At 43.1% G+C, this 24165-nt stretch overlaps 1 protein-coding gene across 1 annotated transcript; it reads right to left on the reverse strand.

Annotated features, from left to right (window-relative positions):
- Positions 1–221: 221 nt before the first annotated feature.
- Positions 222–2903, reverse strand: LOC127311021 (uncharacterized). The gene is made up of 9 exons (XM_051341542.2): positions 2749–2903; positions 1992–2224; positions 1839–1884; positions 1586–1617; positions 1437–1473; positions 1288–1349; positions 1073–1117; positions 923–991; positions 222–738 (listed from the first exon to the last, which is right to left on the reverse strand). The coding sequence occupies exons 1-9, from the start codon at positions 2795–2797 to the stop codon at positions 523–525; spliced, it is 789 nt and encodes a 262-aa protein (XP_051197502.1). The 5' UTR covers positions 2798–2903; the 3' UTR covers positions 222–522.
- Positions 2904–24165: the final 21262 nt, after the last annotated feature.

Raw genomic sequence — 24165 nt, forward strand, 5'->3', positions numbered from 1 at the left:
ACTTCGCCTCCTCCATTTTTTTTCCTGTCGTCTTCCTTTTCAATATCTTTCCTGGTAAGAATTACCATTTTTCCTTCCATCTCGTAACATAACCAAGGTAGCCGGTTGTGCCTTTTGGGATTAGAAGATGACAAGCACACGCCGTCACACTCCAGCACCAGCAGCACACGCACACATCACAACAAGCATGCTCGCAAATCACATGACAAAAACGAAGGATGTAATGCAAACCTTTTTATGTTATTAGGACCCAAGAAATATATGACATTGCAAGGGTTCAGAAATTGGGGACAAGAACAATGGTACACTATTTTATTTCGTATATGATTAAATAACGAGTGCATATTGTATGTGCTCATTCCCAGCAATGATCCAATCCCAAGTATGCTTTGACCCCTAAGCTCAAGTAGTTTCTGATAATTCCGAACGACCATGAAGTATACTAATGTGGTACTTGAATCTGAAGCCTGCTCTTGGGCTCATCATGTCTGACCTCGCCTCATCATGTATGTGCTTTCGAATTTACTGCTCCAGTGAGGCGGCATCATCATCCGTGGGAGCTTCAGAGCCCATAGCTGGCTCTGCCATCAGCAGTGCATCACCGTGACCGGAGTTGTTGTTTGATTCCATGCCCTGGTTGGTGCTATCGGTTTGAACTCCTGATGTTGGTTCGCTGGAACCGCTTGGGTGAGCTTTCAGATCCAAGCCAGAGCTTTCTTGAACTTGCTTTTCCCATGGCTGTTCAACAGCAACATAAATGTGAGCGAACCATAGTTGTCAAACAAGCCTGATGGACATCATAGAGAAACTCTAAATTTTGTTACTATGTACATACACATGTTCTCTCCAAGACGGTGAGGCTAAAAGAAAAGCAAATTCATACTGTGAAACATTTGGTTAGCAAATAATTTGAGGTGCAAACCTTGGGCTTTGGTGCCATACGGGGTTTCGAGATTGGTTGATCGGGGTTAGGAGGCTCATCGTTAATATCCTACAGTATATCACAAAACAATAGAGTTATAGAGTCCTATTGTTGCAGCACTAATAGGAGACAAATAGAAATTAATACTACCTGAATATCATCTGGCCGCTCTCCCCTTTGTATCATTTCCATGACCTGTCATGGTTCAGAGCAACCTTTTGGGTCAACATCAAAATTCTACTCACTATACATTAATCTTGTACTTAGCGAACTAAGTTAACAAATTACAACATATTCAGACTGAACTAAGTGCACATGCTAGCGTGAGTGCGTGACAGAAAAAAATGGTGCCCAAGATAGCAAACCTCTATATATGATTTTGGGTGCTGGGGCACCACAGGGGTGACAGTTTCAGAGTCAGGAGTCCCTAGAAAAGTAAAGTAGAAATGTCAGAAAAAACGAAACCAAGAAAAGCAGTCAATAACATATTCTCAGAAGGGCTATAATGGAAAACCTGAATCATCTACACATCCTGTGCTGATTTTAGCTTCCTGCAGCAGTGAAGGAAAATAGCTAGTTTAAATTCCGAGCATAGACACCAGCAATACCAGACCAAGACTTCGCTGGGAGCATATAACACAGATTTGTGAATCTTCGGCTAACCTGAGTAATTCTGCAAGAGTGTTGAGGTACCCCTGATAAATAGAAGGAAACACAAGGCAATGCAATTAGACATATCTCAATGAAGCCATTTAGAGCGGCATTGAACATACAGCTAAAAGAGGAAAGTTGAATTGGAATGGCCATTTACTTATACAGAACAGCAATAAACAATCTTGCAAGATCCACGATGACATCAGATTAACATTAAACCCGCCTTGTTAAAATCACCAGTAAAGGGACTCTTCTCACATACCTTGAGACTTGCACGCATTTGAACTTGTAGAGTTTGAAGACGGGCTCTGCAAGTTACAAAATCCAGATCAATAAAGAAGACCAAGCTTAGAACAACCAGGGACGTAATGTCAAAATGGAAGTCAACTAGATAGTGAAAGAAGTTAAAACTCACTAGCAGACGTCGAAACGCTTCTTCGATTTCGTCCACAGTGAGCCCTTTATTTTCCAGGAAGGAACGCCTCTGGACATCAGAAGAGGCCACAACTTTCGGGTGTTTCAGGAAACTAACGGCGCTCTGAACCAGTTCTTCCCTCACTGGTTCAGAGGTCGCGGTGGACGCTTCTCCTTTATTGCCTTCCTGCCCCTTCGTGTCCCACGAACTGCCACGGACAGCTTCTGAGCTACCTAAACCGAAGGCGCAATTAAGTTGAACGCTCAGTTCTATTTCTCACCAATCATCATGAGACAGTCATTATAACTCACATACGGGCAAAGCAAAATATACAGGGATGATAATTGGACAGTCTAGTGTTCCATGGTCATTCGGTGTATTAGTATGCATAAGATGGCAACATGAATTAGTCTCAGTTATTCTCAGCAATAGCTAAGTTGAATAAAATATATCAATCAGGTCAATGTACTGAGTATCCAGACCAGCAGGAGTAGAGGGACAGTGCCCTGGTTGCAGGCAGTGAGCATACCGCTGTCTAGCTGCACAACTTCTCTATCACCACAGCACCGAAAACTCAAACAGTTCAGTAGAAGAATTGGAAAACTCAAGAAGCTAGCTACCTAGCCAAGCAAGCAAGCAGTGCCGAACTGCCGATCGATCTACTTGCTCGTTCGTAACCCTAACAGTAGCGCCGCCGGCAATTTGGCAACGGAATAAGGGAGAGATAGGGAGGGAAGACGTCCTGCGCGAACCGAACCTGGATCATTCGCCTCGTGGGCGAGGCATGACGCCGTCGAATCCGCCATTAAACCTTGTCCGGATAAGATCGGGAGAAGAGGAAGGAAGACGAACTGAATAGGACAGGAGGTGGTCTGAAATGGACTACGGCTGACATAGGGCCCCGCTACCAGTCTTGGGCCGGCTCTACTGGGCTTTCTTCCATTTCGAGTTCCATTTCGTCCTCCATCGCGACGCGTCTCTCCTCCGCACCGCACCACCTCCTGCTCCGCCCTTGTCTTGAGGGCATCTCCAGCCGTATCCCGACAAGGTTGGCAGGACGCTTTTTTATCATTCGGATAAACGAAAATGGTCCAGTCACGCTCCCGCTTCTCGATTTCGTTCGGATTAGGCCTTTCATCCGTCCGGAGAGCTCAGGCCATCCCCGGCCCAGCGCTCTGAGACTCCGGACGAGAGAAAAGCGGGGACAGACCCGCTCTGTCGGCGAGAGAACAGACGAACCCCATCACTTTGTCGACGCAAATCCCTCATCCCATCCCTTTGCTCTCTCGCCACCGGCACCACCCCTCGCCAATCCGCCGGCGGGTTGCCCCAACTCCGCCGTTACTCCACCCAGCAGCCTATATTATGCCGCCTGTCGTACCCTTTGCCTATTTTCTACCGCCGGGCAGCTCCCTCGCGTCGCTCCTTGTCGACACGCCCGACAGGTGTTCGTCCAACTGCCTGGCTGGACATGGACTCCGACGAGGAGGAGGAGCAGATGTTTGCCGAGCTTCTTGAAGAAGAAACGGTTGTCGTTGCCCAAGACAAGGAGCACCTGCTCATTCTCGCTTGCCTGTCCGGCTTGTACGCCGAGTCTGTCATTGGTCGTCGTGGTGGGTCGGCACCAGGTCGCCGGAAGTGCAAGCCGAGACAGCGAACGGAGGGGTACTGCATGCTCTATGCCGACTACTTCGCCGACGATCCATTGCACGGTAAGGCTGTTTTCAGGCGTCATTTCAGGATGAGCCGGACGCTCTTCCTGAAAATTGTGCATGCCCTTTGAGACTACGACTCCTATTTCAGATGCAACTTGGATTGCCCTGACATGGCAGGGTTTTCCGCCCTCCAAAAGTGCACGGTGGCTATGCGGATGCTGGCATATGGAGCTCCTGGTGATTCTACAGATGACTATCTTCGAATGGCGGAGTCCACCGCCCTTGATTGTTTCTACCAGTTCTGCAGGGCGGTGATAGCAGTGTTCGGGGACTTCTACTTGAGATCACCGACTGTCGAAGACACTGCTAAGATCCTCGCTGTCAATGAAGGTCGAGGATTTCCAGGGATGCTTGGAAGCATTGATTGCATGCATTGGAAATGGAAGAACTGTTCGTTTGCATGGCAGAGAATGTACATGAAGGAGATATGCCCTAGAGGCAATAATAAAGTGGTTATTATTTATATCTTTATGTTTATGATAAATGTTTATATATCATGCTAGAATTGTATTAACCGAAACATTAGTACATGTGTGATATGTAGACAAACAAGAAGTCCCTAGTATGCCTCTTAAACTAGCTTGTTGATTAATAGATGATTAGTTTCATAATCATGAACATTGGATGTTATTAATAACAAGGTTATGTCATTGTGTGAATGATATAATGGACACACCCAATTAAGCGTAGCATAAGATCTCGTCATTAAGTTATTTGCTATAAGCTTTCGATACATAGTTACCTAGTCCTTATGACCATGAGATCATGTAAATCACTTATACCAGAAAGGTACTTTGATTACATCAAACACCACTGCGTAAATGGGTGGCTATAAAGGTGGAATTAAGTATCCGGAAAGTATGAGTTGAGGCATATGGATCAACAGTGGGATTTGTCCATCCCGATGACGGATAGATATACTCTGGGCCCTCTCGGTGGAATGTCGTCTAATGTCTTGCAAGCATATGAATGAGTTCATAAGAGACCACATACCACGGTACGAGTAAAGAGTACTTGTCAGGAGATGAGGTTGAACAAGGTATAGAGTGATACCGAAGATCAAACCTCGGACAAGTAAAATATCGCGAGACAAAGGGAATTGGTAATATATGTGTATGGTTCATTCGATCACTAAAGTCATCGTTGAATATGTGGGAGCCATTATGGATCTCCAGATCCCGCTATTGGTTATTGGTCGGTGTGAGTACTCAACCATGTCCGCATAGTTCTCGAACCGTAGGGTGACACACTTAAAGTTGGATGTTGAAATGGTAGTTCTTGAATTATGGAATGGAGTTCGAATATTTGTTCGGAGTCCCGGATGAGATCCCTGACATCACGAGGAGTTCCTAATGGTCCGGAGAATAAGATTCATATATAGGATGTCATTTTATGTGAAATAAAATGTCGCGGAAGGTTCTATGGAAGGTTCTAGAAGGTTCTAGAAAAGTCCGGAAGAAACCACCAAGGAAGGTGGAGTCCACAAGGGACTCCACCTCCATGGCCGGCCAGCCCTAGTGGGGGTGGAGTCCCAAGTGGACTCCACCATAGGGGGCCGGCCACCCCCACATGGGAGGTGGGAATCCCACCTTTGGGTGGGAGTCCTAGTTGGGCTAGGTTTGCCCCCTCCTATGGAAGGTTTTGGTTTCGGGTCTTATTCGAAGACTTGGACACCAACACTTGGGATCCACCTATATAATGAGGGGCCAAGGGAGGGGGCCGACCACCCTAAAGACCATAGCTTGGCCGCCCCCCTTGAGTGGCCAGCCACCCCCTCCCAAACCCTAGCTTTGCTCCTCCACTTCATATTTCCCGCGTAGCTTAGCGAAGCTCCGCCGGACTTCTACACCGCCACCGACACCACGCCGTCGTGCTGTCGGATTCAAGAGGAGCTACTACTTCCGCTGCCCGCCGGAACGGGAGGTGGACGTCGTCTTCATCAACAACCGAACGTGTGACCAAGTACGGAGGTGCCGCCCGCTCGTGGCGCCGGAACCGATCGTGATCAAGATCTTCTACGCGCTTTTGCAAGCGGCAAGTGATCGTCTACCGCAGCAACAAGAGCCTCATCTTGTAGGCTTTGGAATCTCTTCAAGGGTGAGACTCGATACCCCCTCGTTGCTACCGTCTTCTAGATTGCATCTTGGCTTGGATTGCGTGTTCGCGGTAGGAAAATTTTTGTTTTCTATGCAACGTTATCCTACAGTGGTATCAGAGCCGTGTCTATGCATAGATGGTTGCACGAGTAGAACACAATGGTTTGTGGGCGTTGATGCTCTTGTTATCTTTAGTTTGAGTACTTTGCATCTTTATGGCATAGTGGGATGAAGCGGCTCGGACTAACTTTACATGACCGCGTTCATGAGACTTGTTCCTCGTTCGACATGCAACTTGTATTGCATAAGAGGCTTTGCGGGTGTCTGTCTCTCCTACTATAGTAAAGATTCAATTTACTCTTCTATTGACAACATTAGTATCAACGTTGTGGTTCATGTTCGTAGGTAGATTAGATCTATATCGAAAACCCTAAACCACGTAAAATATGCAAACCAAATTAGAGAGCGTCTAACTTGTTTTTGCAGGGTTTGGTGATGTGATATGGCCATAATGTGATGATGAATATGTATGAGATGATCATTATTGTATTGTGGCAACCGGCAGGAGCCTTATGGTTGTCTTTAAATTTCATGTTGAGTAGTATTTCAAAGTAGTTGTAATAGTTGCTACATGGAGGACAATCATGAAGACGGTGCCATTGACCTTGGTGCTTCGCCGACGATGATGGAGATCATGCCCGAAGATGATGGAGATCATGTCCGTGCTTTGGAGATGAAGATCAAAGGCGCAAAGACAAAAGGGCCATATCATATCACATATGAACTGCATGTGATGTTAATCCTTTTATGCATCTTATTTTGCTTAGATCGCGACGGTAGCATTATAAGATGATCCCTCACTAAAATCTCAAGATAATAAAGTGTTCATCCTTAGTAGCACCGTTATCAAGTCTTATCGTTTCGAAGCATCTCGTGATGATCGGATGTGATAGATTCGATAAGTACATACAACGGGTGCAAGACAGTTTTGCACATGCGGATACTAAGGTGGCCTTGACGAGCCTAGCATGTACGGACATGGTCTCGGAACACGTGATACCGAAAGGTAGAGCATGAATCATATGGTTGATATGATGAACACTTTGAGTGTTCGCCATTGAAATCACACCTTTTCTCGTGATGATCGGGTTTAGGTGCGGTGGATTTGGTTCGTGTGATCACTAAGACAATGCGAGGGATATTGTTTTGAGTGGGAGTTCACTTAGGTTTTTAATTATGTTGAATTAAAATTTGAACTCAATATGTCATAAACTTAGTCTAAACTATTGCAAATATATGTTGTAGAGATGGCGTCCCCAATCAATTTTAATCAGTTCCTAGAGAAAGAGAAACTTAAGAGCAACGGTAGCAACTTCACCGATCGGTTCCGTCATGTGAGGATCTTCCTCTCTCGCGGAAATCTGCAATTTGTGCTTGATGCACCGCTAGGTGACCCTCCCGCAGAAGATGAATCCGATGAAGTAAAAGCTGTTTACGCGACTCGGAAAACTCGGTACTCTCAAGTTCGGTGTGCCATCTGTGCGATCTGGAATCCGATCTTCAAAAACGTTTTGAGCACCATGATCCTCATGAGTTGATGAATGAGCTGAAAGCTATATTCGAGACTCATGCGGCAGTGGAATGCTATGAAGCATCGAAACATTTCTTCACTGTATGATGGAAGAAGGCAGCTCCGTTAGTGAGCACATGCTCGCCATGACCGGGCATGCGAAGAAACTCGATGACTTGGGAATAGTGATTCCTAACAGACCGGGATTAATCGTGTCCTTCAATCACCGCCACCAAGTTACAAGAACTTTGTGATGAACTACAATATGCAGAACATGAACAAGGAGTTACACGAACTTTTTGGCATGCTAAAAGCTGCCGAGATTGAGATCAAGAAAGAGCACCAAGTGTTGATGGTCAACAAGACCACCAGCTTTCAAGAAACAGGGCAAGTCTAAGGGAAAATTCAAGAAGAGTGGCAAGAAAGCTGCCACGCCTCCTATGAAACCTAAGAACGGCCCTAAGCCCGATGCTGAGTGCTATTATCGCAAGGAGAAGGGACACCGGAAGCGTAATTGCTCCAAGTATCGGCTGATCCGAAGAGCGGCCTTGTCAAGAAAAAGAAAGAAGGTATATCAGATATACATGTTATAGATGTTTATCTCACTAGTTCTCGTTCTAGTACCTGGGTATTTGATACGGTTCGGTTGCTCATATTTGTAACTCAAACAGGAACTAAAGAATAAACGACAACCGCTGAAAGATGAAGTGACGATGCGCGTTGGAAATGGATCCAAGGTCAATGTGATCGCGATCGGCACACTTCCTCTACATCTACCTTCGGGATTAGTTTTAAGCCTAAATAATTGCTATTATGTACTGCGTTGAGCATGAACATTATATCTGGATCTTGTTTAATGCAAGACGGTTATTCATTCAAGTGCTGAGAATAATGGTTGTTCTATTTTTATGAATAATATCTTTTATGGTCCAGCACAACAAAAGAATGGCTTATTTCTGTTAGATTTCGATAGTAGTGAGACGCACATACATCACATTGATGCTAAGCGAATTAAACTTAATGATAATTCTACTTATATGTGGCAATGCTGCCTTGGTCATATTGGAGTGAAACGCATGAAGAAACTCCATACCGATGGATTACTTGAATCACTTGACTTTGAATCACTTGATAGATGCGAAGCATGTCTAATGGGAAAAATGACAAAGACTCCATTTTCTGGTATGATGGAGCGAGCTACGACTTATTAGAAATCATACATACCGATGTATGTGGACCAATGAGCGTAGCATCGCGCGGTGGTTATCGTTATGTTCTAACCTTCACAGATGATCTGAGTAGATATGGGTATATCTATTTCATGAAACATAAATCCGAAACTTTCGAGAAGTTTAAGGAATTTCAAAGTGAAGTAGAAAATCAACGTAACAAGAAGATCAAATTTCTACGATCTGATCGTGGAGGTGAATATCTGAGTTATGAGTTTGGCATGCATTTAAAGAAATGCGGAATACTTTCACAATTGACACCGCCGGAACACCTCAACGAAACGGTGTGTCCGAACGTCGTAATCGAACTCTCTTAGATATGGTTCGTAGTATGATGTCTCTTACTGATTTACCGTTATCATTTTGGAGTTATGCATTAGAGACAGCCGCATTCACTTTAAATAGAGCACCATCAAAATCCGTAGAAACGACACCGTATGAATTATGGTTTAATAAGAAACCTAAGCTGTCGTTCTGAAAGTTTGGGGTTGCGAAGCCTATGTAAAGAAGTTACAACCGGACAAGCTAGAACCCAAAGCGGAGAAATGCGTCTTCATAGGATACCCTAAGGAAACTATAGGGTACACTTTCTATCGCAGATCCGAAGGCAAAATCTTTGTTGCTAAGAACGGAACCTTTCTTGAGAAAGAATTTCTCACTAAAGAAGTGACTGGAAGAAAAGTAGAACTCGATGAGATTGATGAATCTATACTCGTTGATCGAGTAGCGCAAGATCGGAAGTTGTACCTGTACCGCCTACACCGGCAACAGAGGAAGCTAATGATAATGATCATGAAACTTCGAACGAGGAAACCATCGAACCTCGCAGATCGACAAGGGAACGTGCCACTCCCGATTGGTATGATCCTTGTCTAAATGTCATGATTGTAGATAACAATGATGAGGACCTGCGACGTATGAAGAAGCGATGATGAGCCTAGATTCCAACAAATGGCAAGAAGCCATGAAATCCGAAATGGGATCCATGTATGATAACAAAGTATGGACTTTGGTAGACTTACCCGATAGCCGAAAGGCTGTCGAGAATAAATGGATCTTCAAGAGAAAAACAGATGCCGATGGTAATATTACTCGTCTATAAAGCTCGACTTGTCGCAAAGGGTTTCCGACAAATTCAAGGAGTTGACTACGATGAGACTTTCTCACCGTAGCGAAGCTAAAATATGTGAGGATTTTGTTAGCAATAGCTGCATTTTTCGATTATGAGATTTGGCAGATGGATGTCAAAACGGCGTTCCTTAATGGAGACATTGAGGAAGAGTTGTATATGGTACAACCCAAAGGTTTTGTCGATCCTAAAAATGCTGACAAAGTATGCAAACTTCAGCGTTCAATCTATGGACTGAAGCACGCATCAAGAAGTTGGAACCGACGCTTTGATAAGGTGATCATGGACTTCGGGTTTATACAAAGTGTCATGGAGAGGCCTGTATTTACAAGAAAGTGAGTGGGAGCTACTGTAGCATTCCTGATATTATATGTAGATGAAATATTATTGATCGGAAATGATATAGAACTATTAAGCATTGTTAAAGGTTATTTGAATAATAGTTTTTCAATGAAAGACCTTGGTGAAGCATCGTATATATTAGGCATCAAGATTTATAGAGATAGATCAAGACGCCTAATAGGGCTATCACAGAGTACATATCTGGACAAGATTCTAAAGAAGTTTAGAATGGACGAAAGTAAGAAAGGGTTCTTACCTATGTTACAAGGCAAGGTATTGAGTAAAACTCAAGGACCGCTACGAAGAAGAAAGAGAAAGGATGTGTAACATCCCCTATGCCTCGGCAAGGATCTATCATGTATGCCATGCTATGTACTAGACCGGATATAGCACATGCCGTTAGTTTGACTAGCAGATATCAAAGTGATCCAGGAATGGAACACTTGGACAGCGGTCAAGAATATCTGAAGTACTTGAAAAGAACTAAGGATATGTTTCTTTGTTATGGAGGTGACCAAGAGCTCGTTGTAAACGGTTACACCGATGCAAGTTGGAACACCGATCCCGATGACTCTAAGTCACAACTGGGTACGTGTTTATATTGAATGGTGCTTTGCGAAGCCGGGCAAGCTCGAAGCGATGCACGGTGGCGAAGTCTTCAACAGAATCAGAGTACATAGCGGCTTCGAGGCTTCATCGAAGCGGTATGGATGAAGAGGTTCATTGTAGATCTCGGTGTGGTTCCTAGAGCATAGGACCCATTAATCATTTACTGTGATAACATGGGTGCCATCGCCAATGCACAAGAGCCAAGGTCACACAAGAGGCTAAAGCATATCAAGCTGCGTTACCACTCGATTCGCGAGTACATCGAAGATGGAGAAGTAAAGATTTGCAAAGTACACACTGATCTGAATGTAGCAGATCCGTTGACTAAAGCTCTCCCTAGGGCAAAGCATGACCAACACCAGTATGCCATGGGTGTTAGGTATATTACAATGTAATCTAGATTATTGACTCTAGTGCAAGTGGGAGACTGAAGGAGATATGCCCTAGAGGCAATAATAAAGTGGTTATTATTTATATCTTTATGTTTATGATAAATGTTTATATATCATGCTAGAATTGTATTAACCGAAACATTAGTACATGTGTGATATGTAGACAAACAAGAAGTCCCTAGTATGCCTCTTAAACTAGCTTGTTGATTAATAGATGATTAGTTTCATAATCATGAACATTGGATGTTATTAATAACAAGGTTATGTCATTGTGTGAATGATATAATGGACACACCCAATTAAGCGTAGCATAAGATCTCGTCATTAAGTTATTTGCTATAAGCTTTCGATACATAGTTACCTAGTCCTTATGACCATGAGATCATGTAAATCACTTATACCAGAAAGGTACTTTGATTACATCAAACACCACTGCGTAAATGGGTGGCTATAAAGGTGGAATTAAGTATCCGGAAAGTATGAGTTGAGGCATATGGATCAACAGTGGGATTTGTCCATCCCGATGACGGATAGATATACTCTGGGCCCTCTCGGTGGAATGTCGTCTAATGTCTTGCAAGCATATGAATGAGTTCATAAGAGACCACATACCACGGTACGAGTAAAGAGTACTTGTCAGGAGACGAGGTTGAACAAGGTATAGAGTGATACCGAAGATCAAACCTCGGACAAGTAAAATATCGCGAGACAAAGGGAATTGGTAATATATGTGTATGGTTCATTCGATCACTAAAGTCATCGTTGAATATGTGGGAGCCATTATGGATCTCCAGATCCCGCTATTGGTTATTGGTCGGAGTGAGTACTCAACCATGTCCGCATAGTTCTCGAACCGTAGGGTGACACACTTAAAGTTGGATGTTGAAATGGTAGTTCTTGAATTATGGAATGGAGTTCGAATATTTGTTCGGAGTCCCGGATGAGATCCCGGACATCACGAGGAGTTCCGGAATGGTCCGGAGAATAAGATTCATATATAGGATGTCATTTTATGTGAAATAAAATGTCGCGGAAGGTTCTATGGAAGGTTCTAGAAGGTTCTAGAAAAGTCCGGAAGAAACCACCAAGGAAGGTGGAGTCCACAAGGGACTCCACCTCCATGGCCGGCCAGCCCTAGTGGGGGTGGAGTCCCAAGTGGACTCCACCATAGGGGGCCGGCCACCCCCCACATGGGAGGTGGGAATCCCACCTTTGGGTGGGAGTCCTAGTTGGGCTAGGTTTGCCCCCTCCTATGGAAGGTTTTGGTTTCGGGTCTTATTCGAAGACTTGGACACCAACACTTGGGATCCACCTATATAATGAGGGGCCAAGGGAGGGGGCCGACCACCCTAAAGACCATAGCTTGGCCGCCCCCCTTGAGTGGCCAGCCACCCCCTCCCAAACCCTAGCTTTGCTCCTCCACTTCATATTTCCCGCGTAGCTTAGCGAAGCTCCGCCGGACTTCTACACCGCCACCGACACCACGCCGTCGTGCTGTCGGATTCAAGAGGAGCTACTACTTCCGCTGCCCGCTGGAACGGGGAGGTGGACGTCGTCTTCATCAACAACCGAACGTGTGACCAAGTACGGAGGTGCTGCCCGTTCGTGGCGCCGGAACCGATCGTGATCAAGATCTTCTACGCGCTTTTGCAAGCGGCAAGTGATCGTCTACCGCAGCAACAAGAGCCTCATCTTGTAGGCTTTGGAATCTCTTCAAGGGTGAGACTCGATACCCCCTCGTTGCTACCGTCTTCTAGATTGCATCTTGGCTTGGATTGCGTGTTCGCGGTAGGAAAATTTTTGTTTTCTATGCAACGTTATCCTACAGTACAAGGGTCACAAAAAAGGTTGCACTGTGATACTTGAGGCTACCCATGATCTCTGGATTTGGCACTCCTTCTTTGATATGCCGGGATCCAACAACGACATCAACATTTTGCAGTGCTCGCCAGTCTTCTCCAAGCTTGTTGAGGTTCATGCTCCCCCGGTTAACTTTATGATCAATGGCCGGTAGTACATGTAACATCCCAAATTTTAAAACAAAGAGAAAATTAATTTCCCTATTTTCCAAATTTTGGAACCAACAAAAACTTTTATTAATCTAAGTAATATGCATAGTATTCAAGCATGTAGGTGAGATCCTTGCCATGATAGTTGCTTGATGTTGTGAATATGTTTCTAAACCCTAAACCTCACTCTTATTTTCACCCTCTAAGATAAAAGCAAAATAAAAAGAAATTAAATTAAAAAGAAAGGCCTAAGTAAGCCTATGGCTATTCTTGCAAATAATAAACTTTGCCTTGTCTACCTTGTGTAGATGGTTTGAAAGGCCTCAACAAAACCAACCTAGTGCTTACCAACCAAATCCAAGGTGAAACAAAATGAAAATAAAATTGTACATAGAAGCATATGTGGCATATAGCCATAATGACAAATCTTGACCTATGCCATCATACCTTACCCAAATAGTTTCAAACCTTTACCAAACTTAATCTAACCCTAAATAAACCCTAAACCATGCCTAAGTGAAGCAAAGAAAAAGAAAAGAAGAAAACAAGAAAATGCAATTCATCACATACATGTGCTTATGGCCATTTTGCAAAACTTTGACCTAGGCCAATTTGGCTTGTGCTATTAGTTGGGTAATGTTACTAAACACTTATAAACACTTTTGGACTCAAAGAAACTCAAATCAAATCAAATTTGAAATCAAATTGTGCTCACATGCACTAATGGTCAAATCTGCCATTTTTAACCTGATGCCCACTTTGAGCCTCTGTATTAAGAGATTTTCAAACCAAACAATGCCAAGTCTTTGCACCTCATCCAAGACCACATCAAGGTGAACAACTTTGGTAAAAACCACCCCTCCAAATTCATCCTAGATCAAAAGTTATGCTCAAGCAAAGTTGGAACTTTTTAACAGATTCAACATCATACCCAATTTGAAAGTTTGCAATTCTTTGTAATTTTGAAAACCACCACCACCATTGTGTGCCCTTGAGTACATAAAGCAAGTCCACCAAATTAAATTCAAAAATTTCAAACTTCATTTCATGCGGCCATTTTTACAAACACCTTGTGAGCAAATCAAACCCAAATCCAAATGCACTATTTGAAATAGTGTTTGGCCCAATTTCTGAAACCACTTGCTCAAGCTTTGTCTCCTGGTTCCCTCACACACATTGACCCTACTTGGACATGCTAGACAAGGCCAGACATCGAAATGTCAAGACCATGCCGGCCATGTCTTGCACACACTATGCCCTAGCTCACCCCTCTCCTCTCTAGCCGTGCCCACCTTGTCCCCCAGCTCCCCCCGGCTCTACTAAGCACGCCTGCACTAGCCCTGGTCGGAGAGGAACACCGCACCGCCGGGAACGCGCCATGTCTGCGGCGCCCAGAACGCGCCAAAACGTGCGCCAGACACGCTCTGGACGCGCCAGTGCATCGCCTGCCGCCGTCGACACAGCCCTCCTCTCGCCCTCTCCCTTCTCACACGCACTCACCTAGACGACCGCAACCCGCCAGACACGCTCCCGTGTCTGCGCAAGCGCGGCAGCCGTCGCCATCATCTCCGTTTTTCCGCCACCGTGCCGCACGGCATGGACATCGCCCGCGCTGTCCCAACCACCCCCTTCCTCGCCAGCACGCTCCCTAGCCTCGCCTTGACGTCACCTACCAAACCCTGCCCTCGCCTTGCCCCTTCGCCGTCCAGAAACGTCGCGCCATGGTCGACCCGACGAGCACCCCCGCAGACCTCCTCGCCCCTATAAAATGAGAGCTCCCCCTCCTCAAATCTTCACACCAACAGCTCCGCCTCTCCTCTCTGATCATCCTCAACACCTTGCTCCTCCACAATGTCGCCGGTAGCCCCTCAATTGCACGCCGGAGCCCGCAGCACCGCCGCAGACCAAGACGGCGATTGGCGTCACCGCAGCTCCTCCCACGACCACCGCTCGCCTCGCCGTCGTCGACAACATCGAGCACCGCCGATGCCGCCGTTCACTGACCGACGGAGAGCTCGCCGGATGATGACCCACAAGTATAGCGGATCGCAGCAGTCTTCGCGGGAAGTAAATCCCAATTTATTGATTCGACACAAGGGGAGACAAAGATTACTTGAAAGCCTTAACAGCGGAGTTGTCAATTCAGCTGCACCTGGAAACAGACTTGCTCGCAAGAGTTTATCAGTAGTAATAGTTTTATAGCAGTAGCAGTAGTGAAATAACAGCAGCAGAGTAACAGAGACAGCAGTAGTGATTATAGTAAACAGCAGGATTAAAATACTGTAGGAACGGGGATGGATGACGGGCGTTGCATGGATGAGAGAAACTCATGTAACAATCATAGCAGGGCATTTGCATATAATAATAAAACGGTGTCCAAGTACAAAGCAATCAATAGGCATGTGTTCCAATTATAGTCGTACGTGCTCGCAATGAGAAACTTGCACAACATCTTTTGTCCTACCAGCCGGTGGCAGCCGGGCCTCAAGGGAATCTACTGGATATTAAGGTACTCCTTTTAATAGAGTACCGGAGCAAAGCATTAACACTCCGTGAACACATGTGATCCTCACATCACTACCATCCCCTCCGGTTGTCCCGATTCTTGTCACTTCGGGGCCATTGGTTCCGGACAGCGACATGTGTATACAACTTGCAGGTAAGACCATAAACAATGAATATCATGATGAAACAATAACATGTTCAGATCTGAGATCATGGCACTCGGGCCCTAGTGACAAGCATTAAGCATAACAAGTTGCAACAATATCATCAAAGTACCAATTACGGACACTAGGCACTATGCCCTAACAATCTTATGCTATTACATGACCAATCTCATCCAATCCCTACCATCCCCTTCGGCCTACAGCGGGGGAATTACTCACTCATGGATGGGGGAAACATGGCTGGCTGATGGAGAGGCGTCGGTGGTGATGACGGCGATGATCTCCTCCAATTCCCCGTCCCGGCGGAGTGCCAGAACGGAGACTTCTGGCTCCCGAGACGGAGTTTCGCGATGTGGCGGCGTTCTGGAGGCTTTCTGGCGACTTCGACTTCTCTCCGTGCGTTTTTAGGTCGAAGGCAATAAATAGTCCGAAGGAGGGCGTCGGGGGCTGACCGAGGCCGCCACACCATAGGGCCGCGCGGGCCCCTCCTGGGCCGCGCCGGCCTATGGTGTGGGGCCCTCGGGCCTCCACCTGGCTTGCCCTTCTGGCTCCGCCAATATTCCGGGAAAATAGGACCTTCTGCATAAATTCCGAGGATTTTCCTGAAAGTTGGATTTCTGCACAAAAACGAGACACTGTAATGTCGCTGAAAACAGCGTTAGTCCGTGTTAGTTGCATCCAAAATACACAAATTAGAGGCTAAACAATAGCAAAAGTGTTCGGGAAAGTAGATACGTTTTGGACGTATCAACTGCCCCCAAGCTTAGCTTATTGCTTGTCCTCAAGCAATTCAGTTAACAACTGAGCGATAAAAGAACTTTCACGAACACATTTGTTCATATGATGTATATATTCTCATAATATGGCTAACACTTAGGCAGTTCATAATGAGATGCATACAAATAAGATCATCTAACAGCTATGTCAATCATGGAGAGGTACCAACAATTAATAATAAGCATCATGAATCATGTCTATAAGCAGGATTGCAATGTTCATAAAAGAGTATGATAAAGTGGTATCTCACTTGCCCATATTTGATCAGCAAAACATAAATACTCAGGCACCTCTGAAGTTCATAGAAAGACTAGAAATAGTGATTGTCAAAGATAAAAGCATCAAAGTTATACCGCAATCAATCATATTTTGGGACAAGCATATTATACTAAGAACGACAGTTGTGCTCTCAAGATAGTGCTCAAAGAAAGAATGGAGACACAACATAAAAGTAAAAGATTGACCCTTCGCAGAGGGAAGCAGGGATTAACATGCGCTAGAGCTTTTCATTTCTAAAACAGGAGTAAAATTATTTTGAGAGGTGTTTGTTGTTGTGAACGAATGGTAATGGGTACACCAACTACCTCGCCAACCGGACTTCCAAGAGCGGCTCCCATGAATTATTTTTATGTTTATGCGGCACTCCTTCCAACCTTTCTTTCACAAACCATGGCTAACCGAATCCTCGGGTGCCTGCCAACAATCTCATACCATGAAGGAGTGCCTTTTTATTTTAGTTTTATTATGATGACACTCCCCCCCAACCTTTGCTTACACAAGCCATGGCTAACCGAATCCTTCGGGTGCCGTCCAACAATCACATACCATGGAGGAGTGTCTATTTAGGTTAATTAATTCGGGACTGGGAATCCCATTGCCAGCTCTTTTTGCAAAATTATCGGATAAGCGGATGTGCCACTAGTCCATAATGAAAGTCCGTCAAGAGTAAATGACAAGGTTGAAAGTTAAACACCACATACTTCCTCATGAGCTATGAAATATTAACACAAATTGAGAAGCATTTTGAAGGTTTTAAAGGTAGCGCATGAGAATTTACTTTGAATGGTTTGAAATGCCATGCATAGGTATTTATGGTGGACACTTTGGAACAACTTGGTTTTCAGGTGTTTGGAAGTACGAGCAGCGTTCCCGCTCAGTACTAGTGAAGGCTAGCAATAGACTGGGGAGCGACAAATCAAGAGAGCAGTAACTGTCATATTCATGCTTGCGGCAAAATAAATTAACGAAGGCATAAAAGTGATACAAGAACTCTGAAGCAATGTAAATCATCGAGGCTTAATTGAATTTTGTTCAGTCATATGCATGCGTGAGCATGTGCCAAGTCGATATAAATGAATTATTCAGAGGAGGATACCACAATGCCATACCTACTTATGAATAAAACAATGCAAGCAAACATCCATGACATGCTACTCATATTAATAAATTGGGGCTAAACATGAGAGATCATGAACTACTAGACTTTCTCAAATGACATATACCTCACATGAACCAACTAAGCATGCTCACATGGATGAGTATATGTACAAAAATGAAAACAAATAGAGTTCATACCAGCCTCTCACCACAATCCAATTGTCGTAGATCGTCATTATTGCCTTTCACTTGTGTAGCATGGATAATATGAAATGAAAACCACGCTCCAGCCACCGAGGACCATTGAACTCAAGATGAACTTTACAAACCAAAGAAGAACAACAAATATTTTTGGTGTTTTCAAATTAGAAACAAGAACAAAAGGAAACAAGCAAACAAAGCAAAATCTTTTTGGGTTTTCTTGTAGCAAACCAACGATAGCAAATAAAGTGAAACAAATGCAAGAAACCAAAGTAAACAAATGGTGAAGAGAAACAACAGAAATATTTTTGGTCTTTTTGTGTTTTGGGAAAGAAACAAAACAAAAACAAGAAATAGCAAACTAGAAGACTCACATAAACACAAAGCAGCATAAATTCGTCAAACTTGACAGCAGTACAGTACTCGATTTTTAAGAATTCTTCCACTGCTCAAATCGAAAAGTGTTCAACTAATGAAAGTTATATAACAACCTGGGGAACATGCACAAAAATTGGCTTCGCAAAATACTGTTCTGGCTATTTTTGGGAATTTTTTCGGTAACAGTCCAGAATCTGTTTTCAGGCAGCACTTCCCCAAATATCATCTTCCTCTCATTAGAAAACCACTCAAACAAACTAATCAAGTATATACAAGTATCCAGCAATCATAATATGCAAAGAATGAGTGATGCCGGTATACCTCCCCCCAAGCTTAGGCTTTTGGCCTAAGTGGAGTTCAACCCCAGCGAGGGTCGCTGTTCCTCGCCGGTGGATAATGCATGGCGTAGTCATAGTAAGGTTCGTGTGCAGAAGAAAAGCGTGGAGGCTCCACATGCCCAAAATGTTGATGTGAGGAACTTGCTGCATCGGATGATGAGTCGAGGTGTTCCTCGGCCTCCTCCACATTGTCTCTTGCATGATGGCCTCCTCCCTCTATATGCGCATTCAGTGCACTTTCTGTGACTGACCAATCCTCCCTGGAATCAAGGTTAAATAGAATAGGTGCAGGCAATCTCACTAGTTTTTCAGTTTTCTTAGTTGTTCTCCAAGACTTCTTGTAAAATGTTATCTTGTAAGATAGGTTACCCAAATTAGATGAATCAGAAACAAATTCATGTCGGATCATAGAGACTATGTCAAGTTTTTCTATGGAAAGTTGAATATCAAGATGATGAGGTTCTACACCATGCAAAACTAGTAAACGAGAGGCGATGAGACCCCCACAAATTCCACCTTTCTCACGGTTAGTAGCAAGTCTATAAGCTATCAATGCCCCCAAATTATAAGTCTTACTACCTTGCAGTGCAGCAACTAGAAAAGCTAAATCATGGATAGATAGTTTACCACCATTCCTTCTAGCAAGAACGCATTTAGTAATGAAATAAGCAAAGTAGCGGATAGCTGGGAGTTGAATGCTAGTGATTTTACCACCATCATCTGAGAAACTCCTTCCATGACAAATCATCTCGAAGAGGCTTAAGAGCTCTCGCGGCGATCCCCTTATCTTCTCGCATGACCCCCATTGCGGTACTCTAATTGCTGTACAAAAATCATTGAATGGCAAGTTGACAGTTTTATTATAAATCTTATACTGAACCATGGGGTTAGATCGCGACCAATTGAACTTAAAATCCTGCACAACAGACATAGTCAATTTTGCATATTGGCATGGTTCTCCATCAACAAAATCATTCAACCCTGCACGAGAAATTAGATTCTGAACATCTTCCAGTATTCCTGCGCTTCTCATGAAATCTGTGCACGGGTAGTAAGAGGGGTATACTCCTTCTTCGCGGTTCACTCTCATGACTTGTTGCACCTCCAATTCTTGTTGGTTTAGTTGATATCTGTTCCACTCCATTTTCTGAAATTTTTCAACAAACAATATAAAACTTGATTCGGTGACATATAATCAAGGGGAGCTACTATAGGAACTTGCTAGAGTACTAATCATGCATCAAAACTAGTTTATACAACTTAGAACAAGCATGCAAGCTCACTAAACATGTTACCTACAGCAGCAAAATATTCAAGATATACTCAACCAAACAAAATTCTACTTGGATAATCGGAGGAGTCACATACCGGAGAGCAAATGTGCCAAATTTCGTACAAAATGGGCTGAGCAAAGAGATCGAAAAATCCTGAGCTCTTGAGCAAAAACGCGAGTGAGAGAAAGCTGGTGTCGATTTTTTCGGGAGAGAGAAGAGTCTGGGAAGAAGAGATGCTGAAGTGGGGTAAAGGGGGGCCCACACGACAGGGTGGCGCGCCCCCCTTGCTGGCCGCGCTAACCTAGGGGGTGCCACCCTGAGGTGCCCCACAGGTCATCCCCAGGTGCTCCCAGGTGCATTTTCGAAAAATAGGACCAACGGTATAATTTTCGTGAATTTTTGAAAACTTTGAAAAATGCACATTTCTAGGTATTAAGTTTATTATTACTGGCCAGGAAATTTTTTGAAATCTCTAATTAACTAAGGAACTTTGCAAATCAAAAGTGCTACAGCAAGTAAGGCAAGTGGAGGGAGAAAGAGATGTTGTTTACCTCCTCTATGCATATAAAAGATATTTGTTAACAAGGTTGATCAAGTCTTGCCACCAAATAAATTTTACATAGCATATGAAGAAATAAACCTCAAATCAATCATGTTACCTTGAATTGTATTGATATGGATCCAATCATAAGATTTTGATATCCTTCTTTAGGCTCATATATAGGACAATCAATAGTTCCAATTTTGATAGTTCTCACATTAGAAATAGTATTGACTCCACATACTTTATCAATCCTCTTGGGGAAATAAACGGTATGCTCCTTATCATCAACATTGAAAGTAACCTTTCCTTTATTGCAATCAATAACAGCCCCTGCGGTGTTAAGAAAAGGTCTCCCAAGAATAATAGGCATATTATCATCTTCAGGCATTTCCAACACAACAAAATCAGTTAATATCAAGCAGTTATTAGTAACTTGAACAGGAACATCCTCACATATACCAATAGGAATAGCAGTAGATTTATCAGCCATTTGCAAAGATATATCAGTAGGTATCAACTTATCTAAATAAAGTCTCTTATAAAGAGAAAAAGGCATAACACTAACACCGGCTCCCAAGTCACATAGAGCAGTTTTAACATAATTATTCTTAATAGAACAAGGAATAGTAGGTATACCTGGGTCGCCCAACTTCTTTGGAACTTTGCCATTGAAAGAGTAATTAGCAAGCATAGTGGAAATTTCCTCATTGGGGATTTTCCTTTTGTTAGTAACAATATCTTTCATATACTTTGAATAAGGAGGCAATTTAATAGCATCAATCAAAGGGATTTGCAAGAATAAAGGTTTCATCCAATCGCAAAATTTATTATAATGTTCTTCTTCCTTTGATTTTAGTTTCTTAGCAGGAAAAGGCATTTGCTTTTGCACCCAAGGTTCTCTTTCATTACCATGTTTCTTAGCAATAAAATCTTCTTTAGTATACTTTTTATTTTTATCATGCTTGTCAGGTTCATCTTCAACCTCTTCTTTATCAGAAGCATCATTCTTATTATTATCATTATCATTATCATGTTCATTTCCACTTTCAGTTTCAGCATCGGAAATAGAAATACTATTAGGATCATTAACAGGTTCAGAGGATTCTACAACATTTTTATGTTTCTTCTTCTTTTTCTTCTTAGAAGGAGCACTAGGTTCAATGCGTTAAGAATCTTGTTCAATTCTTTTGGGATGCCCTTCAGGATATAGAGGATCCTGGGTAGAGACACCACCTCTAGTTGTCACTTCATAAGCATGTTTCTCTTTAGAATTATTATTTAGCAAGTCATTTTGCACTTTAGTGAGTTGATCAATTTGAGTTTGAATCATTTGAAAATGTTTAACAAGCATCTTAACATCATTGGAGGTTCTCTCCACAATATCATGCAAATTGCTAATAGCTTGAGAATTTTCCATTAGATGATTCTCTACTCTCATATTAAAATTTTCTTGCTTAACAATATAATTATCAAACTCATCTAAGCATTGCGCGGGAGGTTTTGAATACGGAATATCTTCCCTAGTAAAGCGTTGAAGGGAGTTTACCTCGATCATGGATGAAGGGGGAATTATCTCACATATATCTTCTATGGGAGGTAGATTCTTCACATCTTCGGATTTAATACCTTTCTCCTTGAGAGACTTCTTAGCTTCCCTCATATCTTCATCATTCAATTCAATTAAACCCCTCTTCTTCAATATTGGCGTTGGAGTTGGTTCAGGTGTATTCCAATCATCATGATTCCGGCTTATTCTAGCCAATAATTCTTCAAATGCGGAGTTCTTTTCCTGAAAACACAACCAGCACAACTATCCAAATATGCTCTAGATTCAATGGTTAGTCCACTATAAAATATATCAAGTAGATCATTCTTTTCTAAATCATGTCCAGGTCGAGCTCTGATAAGAGAACAAAATCTTGCCCACGCCTCAGGCAATTTCTCTTCATCTCCCTGGTCAAATCTATAAATTCTCTGTAAAGCAGCATGTTGAGCACTAGCAGGAAAGTATTTTCGAAAGAAAACATCACGCAGCTCAGTTGGACTTTTAATAGAACCAGGAGGCAAATTATTATACCAAGTTTTAGCATCATCCTTTAATGAGAAAGGAAAAAATTTAGCGACAAAATAAGTACGCATCTTGACATCATCAGAAAACAAGCTACTCATAGAAGAAATTTCAATCATGTGCTCTACAGCACTTTCTTTTTCAGTACCACAAAAGGGTGCTTTCTCTACAATAGCTATATGAGATAGATCAAGAGAAAAATCATAATCTTTATCCTTAATGCATATAGGAGATGTGGCAAATTTAGGATCAGGAGATAGCTTATGTCTAACAGTATATTGTGTGAGAAACTTTTTAATTTTTCTTGCATCAGCAGTAGCATTGCATCTATTAATAAAATCATCATTAAGATCCACATAATCTTCATCAGGATCATCACTAGAATAATCAAGTTCAGGTGAATTAACAGGTGTAGTGGCATTTTCATTAGGAGTTTCAGCATTTTCAATTTGTCTAGACCTAGCAATTGTAGCATCTAGAAAGGATCCCAATGAACCACTATCATCAAGCACAAATATAAACATTATCAATATTATGAGAGTTTTCAGATTCAGCAGAAGTACCACCAAGCGAAGCTTGTGGCGGTGAAACAAGTTGACTTATCACAGATGGTGAATCAAGAATAGCAGAGGTACTCAGAGTTGTACCTTTTCTTGTAGTGGATGGTAATATGGCGACTTTAGAATCGCGAGTTTTACCCATGATGGAGAATTTGCAGCGAACAATATCAATCCAAGTGAACTTCCAAATAAAGCTATGCTCCCCGGCAACGGCGCCAGAAAACAGTCTTGATGACCCACAAGTATAGGGGATCGCAGCAGTCTTCGCGGGAAGTAAATCCCAATTTATTGATTCGACACAAGGGGAGACAAAGATTACTTGAAAGCCTTAACAGCGGAGTTGTCAATTCAGCTGCACCTGGAAACAGACTTGCTCGCAAGAGTTTATCGATGTAACAGTTTTATAGCAAAGAGTGATAGTGAAATAACAGCAGCAGAGTAACAGAGACAGTAGTAGTGATTATAGTAAACAGCGGGATTAAAATACTATAGGCACGGGGACGGATGACGGGCGTTGCATGGATGAGAGAAACTCATGTAACAATCATAGCAGGGCATTTGTAGATAATAATAAAACGGTGTCCAAGTACAAAGCAATCAATAGGCATGTGTTCCAATTATAGTCGTACGTGCTCGCAATGAGAAACTTGCACAACATCTTTTGTCCTACCAGCCGGTGGCAGCCGGGCCTCAAGGGAATCATGGATATTAAGGTACTCCTTTTAATAGAGTACCGGAGCAAAGCATTAACACTCCGTGAACACATGTGATCCTCACATCACTACCATCCCCTCCGGTTGTCCCGATTCTTGTCACTTCGGGGCCATTGGTTCCGGACAGCGACATGTGTATACAACTTGCAGGTAAGACCATAAACAATGAATATCATGATGAAAC

The sequence above is a fragment of the Lolium perenne genome, chromosome 1, assembly GCF_019359855.2.
Source record: "Lolium perenne isolate Kyuss_39 chromosome 1, Kyuss_2.0, whole genome shotgun sequence".
Lineage (NCBI taxonomy): Eukaryota > Viridiplantae > Streptophyta > Magnoliopsida > Poales > Poaceae > Lolium > Lolium perenne.

What these genes read in the sequence shown, in the direction of transcription:
- LOC127311021 (XM_051341542.2), bottom strand. Translation starts at nt 2,797, where the DNA reads ATGGCGGATTCGACGGCGTCATGCCTCGCCCACGAGGCGAATGATCCA. An exon ending in AAGCGTTTCGACGTCTGCTA is followed by an intron (nt 1,885 to 1,991) that starts GTGAGTTTTAAC and finishes TGTAACTTGCAG; the next exon opens with AGCCCGTCTTCAAACTCTAC. An exon ending in AGGATGTGTAGATGATTCAG is followed by an intron (nt 1,350 to 1,436) that starts GTTTTCCATTAT and finishes TTACTTTTCTAG; the next exon opens with GGACTCCTGACTCTGAAACT.